At 33.8% G+C, this 22,865-nt stretch overlaps 1 protein-coding gene and 1 pseudogene across 4 annotated transcripts in view; both read left to right on the top strand.

Annotated features, from left to right (window-relative positions):
* Nucleotides 1-22,865, top strand: part of GSK3B (glycogen synthase kinase 3 beta) — a 172,657-nt gene that overhangs the window by 89,001 nt on the left and 60,791 nt on the right. For all 4 annotated transcript variants that reach the window (XM_006905540.3, XM_015595989.2, XM_015595982.2 and 1 more), the window contains 2 exons: nucleotides 14,625-14,735; nucleotides 20,432-20,562. In XM_006905540.3, coding sequence (XP_006905602.1) covers nucleotides 14,625-14,735; nucleotides 20,432-20,562 — 242 coding nt within the window. The remainder of the gene's footprint in view (nucleotides 1-14,624; nucleotides 14,736-20,431; nucleotides 20,563-22,865) is intronic.
* Nucleotides 7,110-7,225, top strand: LOC112486187 (annotated as a pseudogene).

Below are 22,865 nucleotides of genomic sequence, written 5' to 3'. Positions count from 1 at the left end.
GTTCAGGTCTCTATTTCTTTATTGCTCTTCTAGCTAGTTGTTCTGTCCATTGTTGAAAGTGGTGTGTTAAAGTCTCTATTGTAGAATTGTTTATTTCTTCCTTCAATTCGATCAATATTTGCTTTCTATATATATGGGACTCTTGTTTGGTGCATGTATGTATATAATAGTTATATCTATCTTGATGAATTGACCCTTTTATCAAGATACAATGTCTTGGATGCCTTTTATTTTTTTTCTTGCCACTGCCCTGACTAGAACATTCAGTACAATGCCAAGAAGAGATGAAAGCAGATATCTTTGTCCTGTTCCTGATTTTAGGGGAAAAAGTATTTAGTCTTTCATTTTTAAATATGGTGTTAGCTGTGAATATCATCTTTCAATGGTAGGGAAGTTCCCTTCTATTTCTAGTTTGTTGAGCATTTTTATCATGAAAGCTTGTTGGATTTTTGTCAAATGTTTTTTTCTCCTGTTGAAATCTTCATGTGGTTTTTGTCTTTTATTTTATTAATAAAGTGTTTTACATTAGCTTTTGGAATGCTAAACCTACCTTGTATTTTGGGAATTAATCTCTTTTGATCATGGCGTGTATTTTTATATGTTGCTGGATTGTATTTTTTTTAGAGGTTTTTGCTTCTATATTCATAAGGGATATTGATTAGTAGTATCTTCCCCCGCCCCGCCCCTACTTTGTCTGGTTTTGGTATCAGGATTTTATTGGCCTTATAGAATGAATGAGCTGGGAAGTGTTTTCCCTCTTCTTTGCTTTTGAAGATTTTGTGAAGAATTGGTATTAATACTTCTTTGAAAGTTTGGTAGATTTCTCCAATGAAGCCATCTACACCTGGGCACTCTTTTTAGGAGGATTTTAAATTACTAATTCAATTTCTTTGTTTGTAAAAGGTGTATTTAGATGTTCTATTTCTTCTTTTGTCCATTTTGGTAATTTGTTCATTTCATCTGAGTTATATATTAGCATTAAGTTATTCATACTTTGTTCCTTTAAATTCTTTTTTAGTTTTTTAAGGTCAGTTGTGATGTTCTTTCTTTCATTCCTGGTTTTGATAATTTGAGTTTTTTTTCCCCTTGGTCAGTCTAGCTAAAGGTTTGTCAATTTTGTTGATTTTTTTTTTTTTTTTTTTCAGTGAACCAACTTTTGGCTTTATTGACTTTTTTTCCCTCGTTGCTTTTCTATTCTTTAATTCATTTACTTCTGTTCCAGTCTTTATTTCTTTCTTGCGGCTTGCTATGGGTTTATTTTGCTCTTTTTGATGCAGGACAGGGCAAATTCTCCCAAATGGCCCTGCACCGAGAGAAAAGCGTTCGTGACTGAGAGCAGGAAAGATTTCAAGGGCACGCTAGAGTTAGAGTCAAAAGGAAAGTTTATTAGAGAAGGGATAACACTCCATAAACAGCATGGTCTCCTCTCAGAGACAAAGAATGAGAGAGCCTAAGAGAGACTCAGAGGGACAGAGACAATAGAGGGACAGATTAAAAAGGAAAGTTTATTAGAGAAGGGATAACACTCCATAAACAGTATGGTCTCCTCTCAGAGACAAAGAATGAGAGAGCCTAAGAGAGACTCAGAGGGACAGAGACAATAGAGGGACAGATTAAAAACAAGTGAGAGGGACCGAGAAAAAGGCACTGAGAGGGACAGAGAAGAAGACACTTTAAAGAGACCCCGCATGTTTGGAGAATTTAATTTATATATCATTCTTAGTTTCTGTGAATTACAGTTTAAAGACTTTGTTTACCCATTTTCTTTTGATGATATGGGCATACAGTGTGAAAGGATAAGAGTATATAGCAAGAAAGGAATGGATATATAGCAAGAAAGGCTTACTAGCAATTCCAAGCCTTTGATCCATAGGTTCCCCATGGTTTTAGCCTTAGGGAATGAATGTGTTTATTTTGTGTAGGCTGAGACTTGAAGACTCTGTTTTCCTGTTTTCCCTTTACCCATTTATGGTATGGGTAAATGGTTTGTTAGTAATCCCAGCAGAAATCTTTTGTTCTGCAGGTTTCCTGTGGTCTGGCAGTTGAGCTAATCAGTACACTTCAGTCTCTGAATATAGCTTGCTTTAATTTTTAGTTCTCTTGCCTCCTCCTTACATTTTTTTCCCCTCTAGTTTATTAAAGTAGAAGAAGTTAAAGTTGTTGATATGAAATCTTCTTAATGTTACTTATTGGTCGGAGGTTATGCTTTAAGTTCCCATAGCCAGTTATATTTTTATCCTTAACCATTGGATGTGTGAGGGTCTTGGATGCTGTTATCATAGTTCAGGGAGTTGAACCAGGGTCTCGTAGCTTGGAATTTCTCCTGTATTTGCTCCTCAGAGGGTACAGCTTTGGGCATTCATAATCTTTTTGACTGCTAGGGAAGAATGTGATTTTACTTCCTGGGTATTGCTTATGGATCAGAGTAGCTTATTGTTCATTCTGTGTTTATTAAGAGGTTGTGTGTAAGTCTTTTGTGCCAGAGGTGCTTCTGCTGTGTGTTGATGTATCAATTTAGGGAATGCTTCAAGTCTGTTCCACATTCTTCTCTGCCTAGCACCTATGCATATCCTTATTGACCTCCAGAGATGACTGATTCCAAGTAGCCTCTTTTGACTATCTCTTTCCTTGGTTCTCTGTATTAAAATTCTGTGTCTTGTCTTTTTGCTTGTGTCTCAGACCTACCAACCTTCTCTTAATTGCTCTCCAAAGAGATCTCCATTTTTTTAGACAATGCCCAAAGGCATGGAGTTCTCCCTAGTGTGTTACAAATAGTCGGTCTCTTTTGGTGAGCAAAAGAGACCTGCCTTTCTTTCTGGACAGGAAGAACCTCTGTTCCCCTGTGAGTGAAAATTTACTTTTCCTAGAGTAACCTCCACCCCTTTATGAGTAGGTACTGGAAGAGAGGCAATGGCAGCACTTGGTCTTCACATCTTGCCTCTTCCAGCATGGGAGCTCTGCCTTATGAGCAGTTGAAGGAGAATGAGGCTCACAGAACCCAACCTGCTCTATCTGGAGTAAAGCTCTGACTTACTAGTGGGGATTGGTTGGGAAAAGGGGACGCAATCCTCTGTGCCCAGCTGGAATACATCTTTTGCCAAATGGGACACAGCCTGTCCCTCCTGGGGTGAAACTTGTCTGGAATAGATTGTCAGGTAAAGATTCCCAAACATGGAAGTAGGACGGCAGGGTAAGGGAGCAGTAGTAGGCCTTTGCTAAAATGCCATAAACTCTTGCTATTCTTACTGAGATTTGTTTCTTCATTTGCTGATTGCCCTTAAAACAATTTCCAGTTGCTTTTATTAACTAGTTAAATCATTTACCAGTTAAACTTTTGCTTTTCTGAGATCTTCGGAGCTCCTTACTCTGCCATCGCAGAAGTCCTGCTTCCCCCTGTCCCCCGTATTATTTTCTACACTTTGCTTATGGACCGCTTATTGAAATTGCTGTGGTATATAGAGAAGGTGAATAAAATAGAGGCTTCCAACTATAGTGGGCACATCATAGTGTAAAAGGATAGACTCAAAAGTAATGATTGAGCATATCCTGACTGTCTTCTGTCTTTTGATTGTATATCTTATCACTAAAGAATTCTAAGCAAGCATAATCATTACTACCATTTTGCTATGTATTTTAATATATTTTAAAACCAAAATAAATATTTAAAAACATAAATATTATGCCCTATGATAATTTTTATCAGATTCAAATTCTTAGAGATATTCTTTTGGTTAATGTAGAGATTATATAATGCCTTAACTCATGAATACAAATACTTAATATTCTTTTATTATCTTGTGATTTATAAAGTGCTTTTTTCTGTGTATTTTATATATTTTTCTCATTTAATCATCAGTGCTATAAAATAGATAATAGTATTTTGTAAATTTTGGGAAATTTACAAAATTTACATTAGGAAAATCGAAGTCTAGCGTGATTAAAGAATTTGCCCAGTGTCTCATAATTAGTAACCATGGGAGCCACTTTCAAACGTAGATTCTTCTGTGAAGTCTATGTTCTTTCCAACCACCTATTCTCTGTTAATTCTTAAAGTTTGCTTCATTTCAGTTTACTGGCGCTGTATAGTGTTTTAGGTACAAAGACAAAATATAAGGTCTGTCTAAATGAGTTTGAGAAGAGCAAGAACAACAATATATACAATATGCTACAGAATGATACATGGAGTAAGTGTTATTTTTACTATGAACAGAAGTGTAGTATAGAGGAAAGTAATAAATTACCCAGAGGGCCAGCAAAGGAATTACATAGAGGTGATACTGTTCTAGGGTTTTGAAGATTAAAATAGGGGCTATTTAGATAAATAGCACAGAGTAGGTGTGTATCAAGATCAAAGCACAGGATGTTTGAAAGGCTTGGTGTGGAGTTAAACAGCATGGTTTGTGTAGTGGTATTATAGGTATTTTGAAATTTCTGGTATATGAAGTATGGGAGTATGGAGATAGTAATGGGAGGTGAGGGTAGGGAAGTAGAAATGGGTTCATAAGTGATTGTTTGGGTCAAGGTCACCTCCCTATATGAAAAGAACTTTATGTTGTTATTTTTTAATTAAATGAAACCCCAAGTTATAGAAATTATACACACACACACACACACAATGCAAAGTTATAGCTAGTGTATACAGTAGTCCCTCTTTATGCGCAAGGGGATATGTTCCAAGACCCCCAGTGGATGCCTAAAACCACAGATACTACTGAACCCTCTATATACTATACTATTTTGTTTTGTTTTGTTTTTGTTGGTTTGTTTGTTTGTTTTTGTACGTGCCTTTCACTTAAAGGAAGCACTTTACTGCTTCTCTTTGGCATATCCAAATTGCCAGCATCGCTACCCTTGCGCTTTGGGGCCATTATTAAGTAAAATAAGGGTTACTTGAACACAAACACTTTGATACTGTGACAGTAGATCAAATAACGGAGACAGCTACTAAGTGACTAACAACAGGCAGGTAGCCTATACAACATAGGTATGCTGAACAAAGTGATGATTCACATCCTGGGTGGGACACGGAGTAAGATTGCACAAGATTTCATCACTTTATACAGAAAAGCATGCAACTTAAAACTTAAGAATTGTTTATTTCTGGAATTTTCCATTTAATATTTTAAGACCACAGTTAAACCTGAGTAACTAAAACTGCAGAAAGTAAAACCATGGATAAGGGGGAGACTACTGTACGTGTTCAAGTTTATAAACTATAACTCTCCCCTCCCCGCTCTTTTCCTTTGTTACCTTCTTTACTATGTGAAAATCACTGATAGCACGGAATTTTATTCACTGAGATAAAGAGGTTGCCTAAGTAAGCCCAATTTTATGTCTTCCTTAAAACTTTATGTTGGTTTCTATTAGAGTGTTCTGTTCATCGTCTAGATGAAACTTTTACTGATGAAATGCTGACATTTTCAGTGGAGTGTGATGTGACCTAGACTATATAGGTATTGCAAAATTCTTGAGGTGGGTGAATTATCAAGACCTCTTCATAAATTGTAAATGTTACAGCAAATAAGATGATAATTATCATCTGCTTGAAAATATGAATCTAGGAGTTGATTTTGAATATCAATTACCAACTTTGTTTTTATGTTATTTTAATATTTTGTAAAACTAAAATATTACACGCATATTGTAAAAAAAAAAAATGAAATAACACAGGACAATATTTTGCCCCCCTTAAACTCCCAAATTTTTCTTCATAGAAGTCAATTTCTTATATGCATATATGAGCACATATATCATATGTTAATGTGATAACACACACATATTATTTTGGAACTTGTTCATCCTCTTTCCTAACAGTATAGCAGTACGCCTTTTTATATCTATGTGCATGGACCCTGCAACCATTTTACCCTATTATTAACATATTAGTATAGTACATTTATTACAATTAATGAATCAATAATGATACATTATTGTTAACTAAAGTCCATAGTTTATTCAGATTTTCTTAGGTTTTACCCAGTGTCTTTTCCATGGTCCCATTTAGGCTACTACGTTATTGTGTTATTATGTCTCTTTGGCTAATCTTGGTTGTGGCAATTTCTCAGACTTTCCTCATTTTCGATGATCTTGTCAGTTTTGAGGAGTGCTAGGTAGATATTTTGTAGGATGCCTCACTTTTAGAATTTGTCTGATATTTATATGTAATAAACTGGGGCTATAATATATTATTTGGAAAAAATACCAGAGTGCCATTTTTATCACATCAAGGGTACATACTGTCAACATGATTTGTGACTGTTATTAATCTGGATCATGTGGCTGAATTAGTATTTTTTAGTTTTCTTCATTGTTAAGTTATTCTTCCCCACCCCGCCAACCCCCCGCCACCTTTCCATGCTGCATCCCTTGGAAGGAAGTCACTATGCACAGCCCATACTTACGAAGGAGAGAGTTATGCTCCTTCTTAAGGGCAGAGTGACTACATAAATTATTTGGATTTCTTTTGCATGAGAGATTGCCACTTCTCCCTCATTTATAAATCTGTTTAATTATTTATATTAGTGTGAACTCATGTATTTTTTTATACTTTGGGTTATAATCTAATACTTTAATCAAATTGTTACAGCTTTGGCCATTGGGAGCTCTTTTCAGTTAGCATCTGTGCCCCTTTGATGTTCCCCCCATTAATGTGGGCTTTTTGTTTTGTTTTTGAGTATGTCTTTACTTTCTGGAATGTAGATTATTTTTCATTTCTTGCTATTCACAAATCTTCAGCCATCATTTGTGTGCCATGTGCACGTACATACATACATACATACATACACACAATTGTTTTCATAGACTCAGTTCCTAGAAATGGCATTGCTCAGTAGAATGGGTGTCTGTATGTCTTCACTTTGGAATGACTGTATTAGCCCACTGACTTCCCAAAAGATTGCAAGAGTTTGGTCTTTCACCAGAAGAAGTGTGTAATGGTGCATAGTGGACCATGACCTTGTTCCAATACTTAGTTTTCTCAGATTGAATTTTCCAATTTCATAGGTGAAAATTGTTATTTTTAGGATGTGGTTCCATAGTGTAGTGGTTAGCACGTCTGCTTTACACGCAGAAAGTCCTGTGTTCGCGCCCCAATGGAGCCACGGTCCATGATCTACGGCCATGCCACCCTGAACAAGCCCGATGTCTGATCTCGGAAGCTAAGCAGGGCCAGGCCTGGTTAGTACTTGAATGGGAGACTGCCTAGGAAGACCAGGAGCTGTAGGCATAAAAAAATAAAATAAAATTGTTATTTTTTTATATTTCTTTAATTATAAATGAAATTGAGCATCTTTGTACATTTTTGTTGGCCATTTGTATGACCATCTGTTGTTCATGCCCCTTTCCATTTTTTCTGTTGGGATGTTAGTCTTTTTTTTATTGACTTCAAGAGCTATTTGTATTTTAAACAAAAATAAATGAGCTCTTTGTCATATATAAGCAACTTTTTTTTTTTTTGTCAAATTGTCATTTAAAAAAATTTTTTTTAAATAGTATAAAAGTTTACATTTTTATGTGATCAAATTGGCATTATTTTCCTTAATAGCTTACAGATATTTTGTCCTTCAAGATTTGCAAACACACATTTTCTTCTGGTACATTTTTATATATATATTTAACTTTGGTAAATTTGGTATTTATTTTGTTTGAAGGTATGAGATAAAGATGAAACTTGGTATAATCACTGTTATATGCTAGGTGCTTACCTTCCTTTCCCCATTCCCTCCCCCAATCTTCAAGCTAAAGGATATTTTTTAGTATTATTCCTGTCTCTGGCCAGCTTGGCACACACATCAGAGAAAAGTCATTTATTTTGAAGTGATTTTTTTGTTTTTCGCTGGTCCAAGTTCCTTAATTCTGAGGAGAACCCTGGATTACCATAGTACTTTGTTGGGTGTCTTATTACTGAGTTCTCTGATATGCTGCTTTGTATCACATCAAATTTTTAGAATTATAACATGATTCTATTTCAGACTGTAGCCTCAAGCAGTTTTGTTTCCTTGAGCTCAAAAATCATGTGGGGATAAAGCATCATAGTAGTATCTGTTTTTCAAATGTAGGATAGAGTTATTCCAACTGTTGTTAAGTTGTTGTTAGGTGTGATCAATATTTTGTCATTTAAATTTCTTACTCAGTGAATGGTTCATAAAGGAGTGATTATCAGCAGTTAGAGAGTAGTTTATTGTTAAAAGTGATAATTAGGAAAATGAACCATTGAGAGAAATACTCCCTAAATTGTACATCATGTAATTTTTTGAAGATTTCTGAATAAGATATATATTTGTATGTTACAGTTTCCTTTTAAAGGATTTGTAATAGTGACTCCTTAGCAAATTTATTGGAAGCCTAGTACTCGTTCTTTGAAATTAATACTTTCTCATTATATTACTAGACTGTTGTCAGTATGTCTATTTAAATTATACTTTTATGTGTTGTATTTTTATATTTGGCTTTTAAAATCAACAGCTAATCTTGAGTATAATGAGACACCTCCAGTGTCTCACTCAGAAAATGAAGACAGTCAAAATGACAGCTTTCAAATGTCAAAGAAACATCTACACATACCTACAAAACAGATAGACCTATGTTTCTAAAGAATATTGCAAGTTTTTGATGATTAATGGAGTAAATAAACAGTTTATTTGAGCAAAAATATAGGCTTATGTTAATCTGCAATATAATTTGAACCCTCGTATTTCTCATAGTAAATTGGAACATTCAACCTATAGCAGACGTGGTTTCATTAACCCTTCTTTGATGTGGTTTGCTTTGTTAATATTATGAATAAAATACACTGCCTGAAAATGGCTATCATCAGTATGTCAAATGAAGCCTGATGTACAAAGTGGAGTGGAATTATTTCTACTGTAATCTAATATCACATTGTTTTTCATTAACTGCACCTCAACATTGACTCCTTTTGAGTTCTTTTCAGTTGCACCTATCATTTATTTTTCAGGTGAATTACTGTCAAGACTTTCATTCTACATACTAACTTGATATTTTGATTTTAATCATATGGTTTTATATTTATCTTTGTTAAATTTTATATTGTAGATTTGGCTTAGCATTCCAGACTATTATAATTCTTTAATTTTTTTTGTTCTTTCATTTTAAGCCATTCTTCCCAGGTTTATATCAATCTCAGGTAGTTGTGTTGAAGTTGGAAATTACGAACTGGGTACCAAATCCAACCTCTGATGTGTTTTGTTTGGCTAGCACATTCTGTTAATATTTTTTTCAATTAGAATGCTTTTAGTTTACTTTCTGTACTATCTGACTTACTAACTACTGCCCCTTACTGCATTACATTGTGGCTTCACACATTTTCGTTTGTTGCTTAACCATTGAAGGCATTTACATTTGCAATCCCTAATAAATGAAATCATTTATGAAAACAGTAATTGGGACAAATGAAGGACAGAACTAATAGTCCTACAACTAGAAACTTTCCTTGACCTTGGCATTCATTTTTTAATCTTTTTTTTCTTCACTTTTGTTATGCTTGTTTAGCAAATGAATTAAATTGTAATACAGTATTAAACACATCTCCAGGTCATTCATAAACATATCATGATTAACTTTGTCATGATTTATTAAAGTCAAGAAACCTTGTAATCAAATAATAGTTTATAAAAAAGTGTCGCTTTGACATCCGTGTTAATGACCTAACACCTGAGACTCACCATTCCTTGAATTCTACTTAACACAGCAATTCCTTTGACACCAGTTTAGCATTCTATTTGTTTAGTCTCATTATTGGACCTCACTTTCACTTGGAACTGATCATTGTCTGAATCTTGATCTCTAAAATTTTAAGATAAGTCTTCAACATTATTCTTGCTACCCTCGGTTTTACATATGACCTCATCTCTTTACCAAAAATAGGGTCATCAAGGATACACTCATTTTACTTACAATTCTCCCTAACACCTAATCACTTATTTTAGATGTACCGGAAGGAAAAAAAAAGTATTATCCATTCCTTTCTAAAGATGGTAATAGTTAAAATTTGAGTATTATGTGCCAGGTAATGTGCTTAAAAACTTTATATGGGTTATTTCTTATAATCTTATGATAGTCTTTTAAAGTAGATACCATTATTAGCACTGTTTTACAGGAAACTGAGACTTAGAGAGGTTAAGTAACTGCTCATGGTCATATAACTAGTAGTAGCAGAGTTAGGACTTTTATGTAGTTTTGTGTGACTCATGTTAACCTTGTCTCTTAATACTACACTGCATAACTTCTCTGTGTTCTTGTTCCCCTCTTCTTGTGATGTTCTTGAACCTTACTTTATCAGTTATTCTTTTTTTACAGCTTTATTCTATCCTTATCCATTCAGCCTACAAATAATTTTGGGTCTCTCTTAGCCACTAAAGATACTAACAAAAAGCACATTAACAATTTTTCTTTGTGCTTTCCTTCAAGATGCCAGCTCCTAGCTCTCCTTATTTTCAACACTACGGATTTTGTAAGAACTAATTAAATTAACTGCCTCCTGTTTCTCACCTGCCATTTCATGAACTGTGATATATTAGATCAACGAATTTTCAGTCCTTATCCTTGCCATTGAAATCCAGCTTTGGATCTCTTGATGCTAGTCTTTTCCTTGCTTTTTTATGCCTCTTAGTTCTTTTTCTTAGTCTTTGCTAAATTATTTCTAATGCTATTTGCTGTGTTTTTCAGGATTCCATACTCACTTTTCCCACTCTCTTATTGTACATACTCTTCTGTAGGTGAGTGAGTCTGTTCTCATAGTTTCAGCTATTGCTTAAATCTCTAGCTGTACTCTACTCTTATTTTCCGAGTTTTGACTTAACGTGTATTTCCAACCACCTATGGAACATAGCCACTTAAAATGTTCTGTGATTCATTAAATAAAAGTTTAACAAATTTTTTCCCTCACACCTTTTTGTTCTTTATGTTTTCTTTGTCTTGTTACTAGCCTAGTTGCCAAAGTTTAGAGATTGTAAAATTAATCCCAACTTCTTTGTTTCTCAGGATCTCTGTTACTCTCATATTTAACTTGCCAGTATTCCTGTTCCCACCCACCTCCCCTTTTTAAAAGTCCTTATTGCCTATGCCCTCGCCTAGGCGTTGGATTCTTGTAGGTTTCCAGGTGTTCAGTTTTCATTCTCACCTTCCCAACTTTCTCCCTCTCCATACCCACTTTTCAGAGTACTATTTGAGTTAAAACAGACCTGTCGGGCTATCACCTTAATTTTTAAATATTATCCATTGCTTATAAACTTAAATTTATTCAGCAAATATTTGCAGAGTACCTGTTTTGAGCTAGGAACTATTCTCAGTGGGGATAGAGCAATGAACAAAACAGATAAAAATCTTTTATGGAGTTCAGTCTAGTCAGGGAAAGCAAACAATAAAAAGTAAATTATGTGGTTAAAAGTGGTATCATGTGAAAAGATTAAGTGGAGAAGGTAGATGGAAGTGTGGAGTGGAGGAATTGGGTTGCAATTGTAAATGGTGTGATTTAGGGAAAGTGAAACTTGAGCAAAGATTCGAAGGAATTGAAGCAAGTGAGCAATGTGTATAGCTGGGATTAGAACATTCGTTAGACTGTAAAAGGGTAAAGGAAGGAAAAGCAGGGAAACCATTTAGGAGTATAGTGCTATAATTTAGGTTAGAGGTGATAGTGACTCAGATCAGAGTTGTAGCAGTGAAGGTGGTAAGATGTAGTTGGATGCTGGATAAATTTTAAAGGCGACACCATTAGTATTACACACAGACACACACACACACACACACACACAGATATGCAGAATGTGTGTATATGTGTGAGGGAGAGAGGGGAGTGGGATATTAATGATTATTCTAAGATTTTTAGTTTGGGCAATATCAAGTAAACAATTGAATATACTAGTCGAGTTAAAGGCAGAGGTCCAGGATATGTATGAATTTGGGGGTCATCAGTATATAGTAATTGAGCTGTTAAACTGGTTAAGATGATCTAGGGAGTGAGCTCACATAAAAAACAGTTCTGATGACTGAACCTTGGGATCCTCCATTTACTTAAGAAATAAAGGAGAATAGAAGAAACCAGAAACAAAGAGCAAGATGTTGTCTTTAAGCCAGGATGAAAACCAGAAGAGTGAAGTTTTCTATAATAGGGGTCCCCAACCCCCTGGCCACAGACCAGTACTGGTCTGTTAGGAGCCGGGCTGTATAGCAGGAGGTGAGTGGCAGACCAGCCAGTGAAGCTTCATCTGTATTTGCAGCCACTCCCCAGCGCTAGCATTACCACCTCAGCTCCTCCTCAGATCATTAGACATTGGATTCTCATAGGAGCACCAGCCCCTGGTGCCAAAAAGGTTGAGGACCACTATTCTCTAACCCAAGTGAAGCAGGTATTTCAAAGAAGGGAACATGATCAACTATGTCAAATGGTAGTACTAAGCAAAGTAGAAGGGAGAGGTTAAGATGATGACTCAAAATTGGCATTAGATGCAGCAGCAAGGGAGGTTACTGATTTTGGTGAACAGTTCTGTGGAGTAGTGGTGGTGAAATTCTGCTGGAGTAAGCTTTAAAGAGAGTAAGATGAGACAGGTATTGGGAAAAGTCCGTTTAGACACCTCCTTTCAGGAATTTTACTCTACAGGAGACCAAAAATATTGTGATAATTAGTGTAGTTAGAGAGTTTTTTTAATGATAGGAGAAATAACAGCAAGTTTGTTTACTGATTATAATGCTCCTGCAGAGAACAAGTGATGGAGAAAGAAAATTACTGAAACAATGATTGTGAATAGGAAAAACAATAATATCTTTTTATTATTGTTTTTACAAATAGCAGTTTGCCTTAGAGAGGCGCTTAATCAGCTTTTTCTCTAGAAAACTGAAGGAAGAGTGTATGGGGATAGATGCTGGAAGGTGGGTACGTGCATTGGTGCAACCATGATCATCAGATGAGGGTGAGAATGGGAGAAGAGTTATTGGAGATTGAAGAGAAGGAGAGAAGAAATCAAGTAGTTTGGAAAAGTGGATAGACTAGGCAAATGTAGTATGTTTGCTAGGCTCATTGAATTTCTGGAAGATGAATTTAATGTGAATTTAGGTTTGCAGCCATATACATCTCTTGAGTACAGGAATGGAATGGGTGGAAAGCTGGGCTTAACCAGGCTTGTGGTTTATCAAACAAGTATGACATAGGAGAACGGTATCTGCTGGAGCAGACTCGACAGTCTTTGTCATAAAGAGTCGTATAGTAAATATTTTTGGTTTTGCAGGCTTTATGGTCTCTGTCACAACTATTCAAATCTGTCATTGTAGCCCAAAAGTAGCCATAGACCATATTTAAGTGAATGAGCGAGCATCACTGTGTTCCTGTAAAACTTTATAAAAACAGGCAGCATGCCTTTGCTTTATTTTACCGACCCCCCATGTTAGAGAGTGAGGGTAATGATAGATTATGGAATTTAAGCTGAATATGGAGAGCAAAGAGGAGAGAACATGAAAGAGTGAGGGATAGTGAAAAGATAGTAGGGTCAATGGCGTGCTATCTTATTAAACTGTTTTCTGAGCTCTGCTATACTCTTTGACCCCACATCTTGAATATGGTTTTCTCTCTGCCTGAAATGTTCCTTTCATACTCAGTTTAGGTGTCATCTCTTTTATACCTGCACCCTTACTTCCTCTGCAGTGGCTACTGACATATAGAAAATGCTCAATAAATGCTGAAAATTGAAAAATTACACATGTAGGTAAGATGATTTCAAACGGGAAGATTGTGAAAGCTTGTTTACCTGAAGATTTTCCCACTCAGTAGCCAATTCTAGTCTTGAACACAGTGATTCTCAACTTTGTTTTCTGCTTCAGTTTACTTATCTGATATTGTTCACATGTTCAGGATAAGGTTAGCGCTTTGTTCCTCTTTCCTACTTGGTACTTAGTTGGAATTCCCTTCTTTCTCTCCAATGATCTTGGATTGGTGTCTTTATGCTGCTGAGAATGGATGTTTAAACATGTGACCTGCAATAAACTTGTGAGTATGGTAACTTGCTGCCTTATAAGTTATTCTTTTTTCTTTCAGTTAATTATAGAAGACAGGTGGTTGTTCTACTAAGTATAGACTATTAGATAACTACAGTCTTTGGTAAAGGTGAGAAAAATTTTGAAGAATATCTAGTCCAACTTTTACATATAGTTGAAGAAACTGAAGCCTAGAGAGATGCACACATCAGTTAGAAGCAGAGGTAGGGCTAAAAATGCACATTTTTAGCTCACAATTCAATACTCACTTTACTACCATGACACCTTTCCTGATAGGATATGAGGGCATTGATTCTCAAACTAGAAAATATGAAATTTTGTGACAGGTAATATCTTTTAAAATCATATAACCTAAATCATAGTTTAAATATGACTAGGAATCTTAATGGTATTGAAATGACTATGTGTTTACCATGAAATTATTAGTAAAAAGGTGTGGTAGATTGTTTTATTGTTATAGTTATAGTCTGAATTAATGTTGTATAATTAAAATTGAACACATGAATCTTTTTTTAAAATCTGAATATGTGAATGTATAGAGCATTCTTATTTGAGTATTTAAAAACTGGTTTCTAATCTTCTTTTTTTTTTCCTTTATTTGTTTTTAATAAACTTTTCAGAAAGATGAGGTCTATCTTAATCTGGTGCTGGATTATGTCCCGGAAACAGTATACAGAGTCGCCAGACACTATAGTCGAGCCAAACAGACGCTCCCTGTGATCTATGTCAAGGTATGTAAAAATGGACCAATTTCCCATTTTGGAAAGTACTTATCATGAGCCAGGGAGAGGGTTCGGTGTGTTTTAACTATATTATCAAATCTATTACTGAGGGGAAAAAGCTATACAGTAGGTATTGATTGCTAGAGCTTCATTAAATTCTTACACAGTTTTAAAGAGTAAAGCCTTTACTTTTTAAACTTTCATGACTCAGGTATTAAAGATACTTGTCACCTTTCTGACAAGTGAATTTTTCCATGGACAATTATGGACTTTAATTTTGCTAGCCATGGCACCTTTTAATTTAATTTCTGATACTTTTATTTGCCACAGACTGAAATAAGAGCAAACATAGCAAATAAAATTATAAAATATAGTTACAAGTATTATTAAAGTTTTATTGCCATTTATATGTATATTATATCTGTAGCTGAAGTTTAAACTTTTGATAATTTTGTATATGCATAGACTATCAAGGTGTTATTTAATTTTTGGTACCTAATATCAATGTCATCTTGTTTATTTGATAGAACTCATGACAGAGTGGCTGGGAATTTATCCAGAATAATTGTGATTAAGTATCAGTGACTATATTTCCAGTATGTCTTATACATATTTTTAAAATTTATTTGTTAGAATCAGGATCCAAGTAAGGTTCATACATTGCAATTGGTTGATGTGCTTCTACTGTTTCTTTTAATCTGTAACACCGCTCTCGCTCTCCTGCTTGCTCTCTTTAATTTAGTTGCTAAAGAAAGAAACTGGGTCATTTGATGTATAATTTTTTTGGTCTGGATTTTGCTGATTGGATTGCTGTACCATAGTGCAGCATATTACTGTCCTGTATTTCCTGTAGTAGAGGTGATTAGGTGAATTTTTGTAGGAATCATGACTGCTTCATATATAGTGTTGAGTGTAAGGAAGAACATAATGTCTTTCTTTTTGTGATACTTATAGATATTGATGATCATTGCTTGAATCCATTAATTCATCAAAGATTACAAAATGTTGATATTTTAATGTTATTATTCCTTCTTAAATTATGTTACAATAGTTCCATAAACAGAAACTTTCCCATGTCAACTATTTGATTACCCTGGACTACCGTTTATATTAGAAAGACAGGTTATATATTTGATTATTTTCCTATGTTTACCAAAATTTATAATAGTTGGTTCCATAGCATCCTCTAAAGGTGACCAGTGAGGTATTTGTTGTTGTTGTTGTTGTGTGTTTGTTTAAAAGCTTCTTGCATGAGTCTTACTAATCTTTGATAGCATCTTTGCTTTCTAGCATGACAGTATTCTAGGTTTATCTTATACATTTCTTTCTTAGACTTGGAATGAGCCTTTTCTTCAAGGAGAGCTTATTCTTTTAGTGGGAAATGGTATTTAGAGACCAGTGTCTGGATATTAATAGTACTAATTACCACAGTGTTGGTTATTGTTTTTAGGTCATTTTAGTGGACAGAACTAGGAAATGTGTGGATAACTTTTTCAAACTTAAAATGCATCTTTTTTCATTCCAAAAATAAATACAGTATGAGTTCATATTAATATTTCTAATTAAATATTGGGGGGGGGCTTAATAATCTTCCACCCGTATTTCCTTTCCTTACACACTAAAATTTCTTGTTCTATCCCACACTCACAATAGTCTTGGGATAACACTACCAACACCAGCTGAAAATAATTTAAGATCTTTTTGCAACTCTTTTTATCCCCATGGTATATCCCATTAGGTATGAACAGTCAAATTTCTCTATTTTAAAGAAACATTGAATAATTCCTCTATGGGTGATTATGCCTCAGTAAGCTTTGTTTAATTTTACTTTTATTGTAGATTGTGTTTTAATTTTTTTTAAAGTTAATTGTACTTTAAACTTTACATCAAAATAGAAAATATTTACATAGTTTCAAAGGAGAATCTACAAAACAAGGTATATACAGTTAAGTAAGTTTAGGTTTTATCCCCATTTTCTCTACCCTGTTCCTTCCCTTCCCAAGTTAAATAGTTAAATTTTTAAAATAGTTTAGCCTACCATTTTTTAAATAAGCAAATGTATATAATTATTTTATCCCTCCTCTCCTTTTTAGGTAAATGGTTACATAATATATACATTTTCTCTACCTTTTTAAATTAAAAATATATTCTGGCTATCATTCTCTGTTATAGATAAATAGATATAGCTATTTTGCTTTTCTTTTTACAGCTGCATATTAGTCTGTTGCATGGCTGTATCCTAACTTATTTGTTTCACCCTTCAGTTGTTTTGTTTTTGTTTGTTTAATATTACAAATGACATAGTAAAGAACCTTGTGCACATTTGTCTGTATTTTTGGCAGCATATATTGGTTGGGATCTTTGGCATCTGTATATTTTAAAAAATAAGTTTATTATGCATATCAAAGTTGGCATACAAAGAAAAATACAGCACTCCTTTTTCCCCTGTGTGGAAAAGAGAATAGTTTTTTCATATAACCACAATCTTTCCAGAGTCAGAGTTATTGGCCCTAGACATTCTTCTTTGAGGACACAAATCTATTTTTATGTTTAAGAGTCTGAAAAGATAAAAACATTGTCTGGAATTAATAAGTTGATTTCATTCACTTATTCATTCTGCACAATTTTATGAAAAGTATTGTGTGTGTGTGTGTGTGTGTGTGTGTGTGTGTGTGTGTGTGTGTGTGTGAAAAATATTGAATTGGAAGATGGAAATAAAAGTGATAAATACACGTAACTTTTGCCTTCATGGACCCCACCATCTAATAAGAACTTGTTTGGCATACATGTTACCAAAATGGCAACTACAGTTCTTTGTGATTTTTTGATTTTCACTTTTTCTGAGGGAGTTGAGTATGTTCTATGACTTTATTGCTTCACACCTCTTTCTTCACCCCTTTTATAGTACTGGTCACTTTGTAATTGATGATAGTTAGATATAAGTTTTTGAGCACCTTTGCTTTTCTGATGCATCTTTTATAACTAAGTAGGTTTTAAAATACAGTTTTAAAACAGATACCTGGCAAATTATCGTTATGAACTTGAATTTTTTTTTTTTTTAATTGAAAAGACATGTTTAAGGACAGGATCTGGTATACAAGAGAGCTGGATGCATTTTTGTGCATCGTGAACAAAATTGTTACTCCATTATTTATTTTAAAAAGGTTTACTAGTGCAAAGTGGACATTGGAATTGAGTTAGATTTGATAACTTTGTAATGGTGTTCAAATTATGTTCAAACTGTTAATTGGGCCTCAATTACCTCTCTTGCAAAAAAAAAAAATTAGGATAAATATGTATCTCACAGAGTGATTACAAGAATAAACAAATTGGTGAAACAGTTTGATAGTACATGTTAAATAAATCTCAAATTTTAAAATGTGCTGAATAGCTCTGAGTTTTTAAATGTTTATCATTCTGATATTTTACTTAGCGATAAGCTATATAACAATTACAGTTTTACACTTTTAGTTAATAGAGTAAGAATATGGCAAAATAAAGAAATAGTAATTAAAAGAAGTGTAATTATCCAAGCCACTACAGAATATTAAGTATGTGATATTGGCCAAATTGCTTAACCTCTGTGCCTCAGTTACTTTATACGTAAAATAGAAATAACAGTAGTACCTACTACGTAAGGTTTAAAAGAAATCGTACATACAAAGCACTTAGAATAATGCCTGGCATATGATCACTGTTTTTCTTGACGTTGCTATCCTTCTGGTATAATAGAAGGTTATTGCTATCCTTCTAGTATAATAAGCCACTCAGCCTATAAATATACTTTTACAGAGTCAAACAAAAAACGATATAAAATTGCATACATGGAGATAGATCTTTCAAATTAATGAATACAGAAAAAAAAAACACCTTAACCTTATTAAACTCTTATGCATTTCTAACAAACAAAACAAAACATTTTTTTCCCACTAATTGTTGCTCACTTAGACATTAGTGTCCTGACACAGAGTTAAAGTCTCCTTTAGTATATTACTGTCTATAAACTCAATTTCTTATGGGAACTTACTTTCTTAGTGGTAGTGAATTAAACTCTTAGAGCTCTGAGAGTAAGCTTAGGACTTGGAGATTGATTCTGTGAACAATGATACTTTAATAGAATTATGAAGCTTTTAAAATCTACCTAAATTTCTTAATTCTAACTTTGGCAGCAAAAGACTGACCTAATTGAGGATCTTATCTATACATTTACATCATGCTTCATTTTAAAGAAAGCTTAGGCTTTTCCAGCTTCGGTTCATTATAGTAAGGATTCAATTCAACTGTCTGCAGTTTTCATAGTGCTTGTTTGAAGGAAAGTAGGTCCCACGTTAACTTTAATTAACTATTTCTTAAAAGTAACCTCTAAATATGGTGCCTAATGTTACCTATAACTTTTGACTCCCCCCAATCTTAACTACTATTAGCCTACTATTGACTGGAAGTCTTACTGGTAACATAAAACAGTTGATTAACACATATTTTTTATGATATATATATTATATACTGTATTCTTATAATAAACTAAGCTAGAGAAAAGGAGCATAATGATTAAGAAAATCGTAAGGAAAGTAAACTTAACAATACTGTAAGTTTACGTCATTGGTTTATAAGATAAATCATCAGGCTTTCAGTACCTACATCAATATTGCTTTATATGATACAAAACACTGTAGACATTATATGTGTTACTAACAGACATCAAAAATGAAAATATAAAAATAAAAAAATGAAAATGTGAAAAAATTTATATTTACGGGTAAAATGATTCATGCACTGGTAGCAAAGAAGCAGCAATATGATAGCTTTATGGTAGCCTAGTGTAATTGATAATGCTGTTGCTTTACAGTAGTAAGGAAATATCCCCCCAAAATTCCAGTATATTTGTTGGAAAAAATCCACATGTAAGTAGACCCATGCTGTTCAAACCTCTGTTGTTCAGGGTCAACTGTATTCACTTTCTTCATAAATTCCCTTTCTTCCTCGGTCAGGAGTCTTATTTTTATTTCCATGCAGATGCAATTTCAGTGCTCTTTCCTTAAAAAATGAAATAAATATTCATTTAAGTTAATGTCAGTATTCAGCTAGGATCTGTTTTTAAATGGTGTTTTAAAGTCTATATATTTCTGAAGGATAACAGGAAATGTAATGATGCTATTAATAGGGTTAGTAATGTCTTGATAGATCACTGATTATAGATTTTCTCAGTTCACATGTGAATTTTTCCAGGCCTCTGTATCAGTAAACTCTGCGGCTAATGTCTCAGAAGATTATTATTCTAAAGAAGAAATGGCAAATATTTTTTTAAAATGATGAGCTTAAAAAACGAAGACTTGGCTTTTGGTCTAAACTTCACTGCTTATTAGTCACATAATTTGCAATATTTCTCTGAGCTTTTTTATCTGTTTGAAAAAAAAAAACACCCAATCTTAGCATGCTTGTTGTGAGATGTTAGTAAAGTAAAAAATTATGACATTGTAAAATTTCCTTTTTTAAGATATTAAAGGGTGTTATAAATATAACATGGGGTTAATGACTTTAATTAGCTAATTAACATAAACATGACATGAAACTTGTTAAAGGACGATTGAGTGCTAATAATTCCCAGCATTTCACCTGTTTGTTAATCTGTTACTTTATTTACTGCCTAAGGATGCTGATTTGTTTGGGATAGAAAGTATTCAATTAATTTTTACTATTTATTCCAGTTGTATATGTATCAGCTGTTTCGAAGTTTAGCCTATATTCATTCCTTTGGAATCTGCCATCGGGATATTAAACCACAGAACCTCTTGTTGGACCCCGATACAGCTGTCTTAAAACTCTGTGACTTTGGAAGGTAAGCTAACTCTCTTCTCCTTTTTTTCCCTCCTCTCCTATTTCACCCCTCCACCTCATAATGCTCTTTTTAAATATATTTCTTTTATACTGTCAGTCTAAAAATGCTGTATTCCTTATTCAAAGAATATAAACTAGTGCAGTTTTTGTGAAGGTAGTTTTGGTAAATTTTGTCACAATTAAAAATGCATATAATTTTTCACCCAGCAATTTAACTCCTAGGAATTATTCCCTTAGAAACAGACATTTTCAAAATAGTGTATATGCAAGGATTTTTATTGTAGCATTGTTTATAAATGTCTGTCAGTAGGAAAATGACCAGATAAATTATGATACATACACATAGAATGTAATACATGTAGCTGTGAAAAAAAGCACGAGGTAGCTCTCTGAGTTGAAAAGGAATGATCTCTAAGAAATACTAAATTAAAAAAGCAAGGTCAAAACTGTATATGTAGTATTTTCCTTTGTGTTTTAAAAACAGAGTGTAGTCATGTGTATACAGATATATGTATGGCTTATTTTTGGAATGATATATAATAAATCCATGACGTTGATTGCCCCTAGGAAGGGGATATTGGAAATATAGTATAGATAGGAAACTTTTTCATTGATTGCACTTTTGTATTGTTTGAATTTTTATTATGTGTATATATTCCTTTTTCAGTAAGAACTAATTTTTAAAAAATACTGATTATTACACATTACTGTGTATCTTTTTAAACTCCAAGTTAATCTCAATTTAGAGATGAGGCAAAAGATCTAGTAGCAGTATTTTCTTCCTTTTTTTTTTTCTGCAAATTCCAGTGCATTTTCTGTTTTCTTAAACTCATTCCTTGGTAACATTGTGTAATAAGACTTCATCCTTTCCATCTCCATGGTATCCAGGGTCTTGTGCCTCTGTGGTCTGACCTTTCAGCATGAAGTCAAGCCTATATCCCCAAGTAACTCAGGCAATTAACCTCTCTTCTCTCTAGTGTAATCACCTAGAGTAATCGCACTCCTCTCACTCCCTAAGACATCTCCACATAACTTGGATTGTCTCCAAATTTTTTTCATTCTCACAAATTCTTACTTTTCAACTCAGCTCTTTATAGATGTTGACTCACACTTGCAAATAGCTGTATTCCTACCTCTTTGTAATACTTTTATATCTACCCACAGTTTAAAGTTTAGGTTTAATATATGATATATTTTCTATAGGCTGTCTCTTGAGAGTCTTAACAAGCATATCTGCTCTGTCATGAGTTAACTATTCTTAGTCTCACAAGGGTGTCTTCTTTCAGACCATTCCCTTTTTTACAGTTTCCTAATTTCAGACACCTATTACAGGATCCAACTCATTTTGCAGGCTATAACTCTGTCCCTTCAACTATAGGAAGGGGTGAAAGATATTACATCAAAACTCTTATTTGATGCTTGAAACAAAGTGCTACTATTATTATATATAGGACAAATTGTCCAAATTAGGTGAGTTTTATTTTTATGGGGTGTATTCCCCACTGAGAGTGACCGATCGGTATCGACTGTAAAAAGACTCTGAGACATCAAGTTTAATAGTTTCCACTTTTACTGTAATGTCAACACTATTGCTATGGTTCATTTTATTGGGACGTAAAAATCACTTTGTTCTTATATATTTCAAACAGGGACTTCACTAGTTTGATAATAGCTCATTTTTAATAATAGCTCTGATAACAAAGTTGCCCTTTTGGTTTTTAACAGTTGGTTTTAGCAAGTAGAGTTTGAGATATACTTTAGATACTTAGTGCCAGGTTGGTGATGATTTGAAGAAAACAATATTATTCCCTTGTTAGTAATTTTTTTACTGGATGAAGTGGAACCTGGAAATAGGTGAAGGGCTGGTTGGGCTTTAGGACTATATGTGACTACCATATTGGATGCTCTCAACCCTCAAAGGGCAATAAGTTATAGCCAGCCTCACCTGAAGAGGTAACAGTAGTGAAGAAATCATCAGGCTGTGAAGTTTCCAATATTACCTTCTTTATCTTATACTGAATTTCTGAGTACATAATTGGAATGTGTCTTATTAATAAAATCTTTCATAAAGTAGAAAGGTTTTATCAGTTATGCTGAAAAAGTATCTTAATTTTCATGCAGCCTAAAAATAGGGATTGATATTTATTAATTTATAAAATGGTTGGTGTGTGTCATTACTTGTGGAGAATGCTAAAAAGTAAACTGCCTCTCACCTTCAAAACTTGTAATGAAGGAAAAATAGATTAAGGTCAAAAGCGTTCATGGACCAGAAATAAATAGAAGAAAAGAAAGTCCAGACTTTGA

Source organism: Pteropus alecto, unplaced genomic scaffold (assembly GCF_000325575.1).
Source record: "Pteropus alecto unplaced genomic scaffold, ASM32557v1 scaffold251, whole genome shotgun sequence".
Classification (NCBI taxonomy): domain Eukaryota; kingdom Metazoa; phylum Chordata; class Mammalia; order Chiroptera; family Pteropodidae; genus Pteropus; species Pteropus alecto.
Note: the sequence above shows the minus strand (reverse complement) of the source record. Positions and strands in the feature narration are given on the sequence as shown.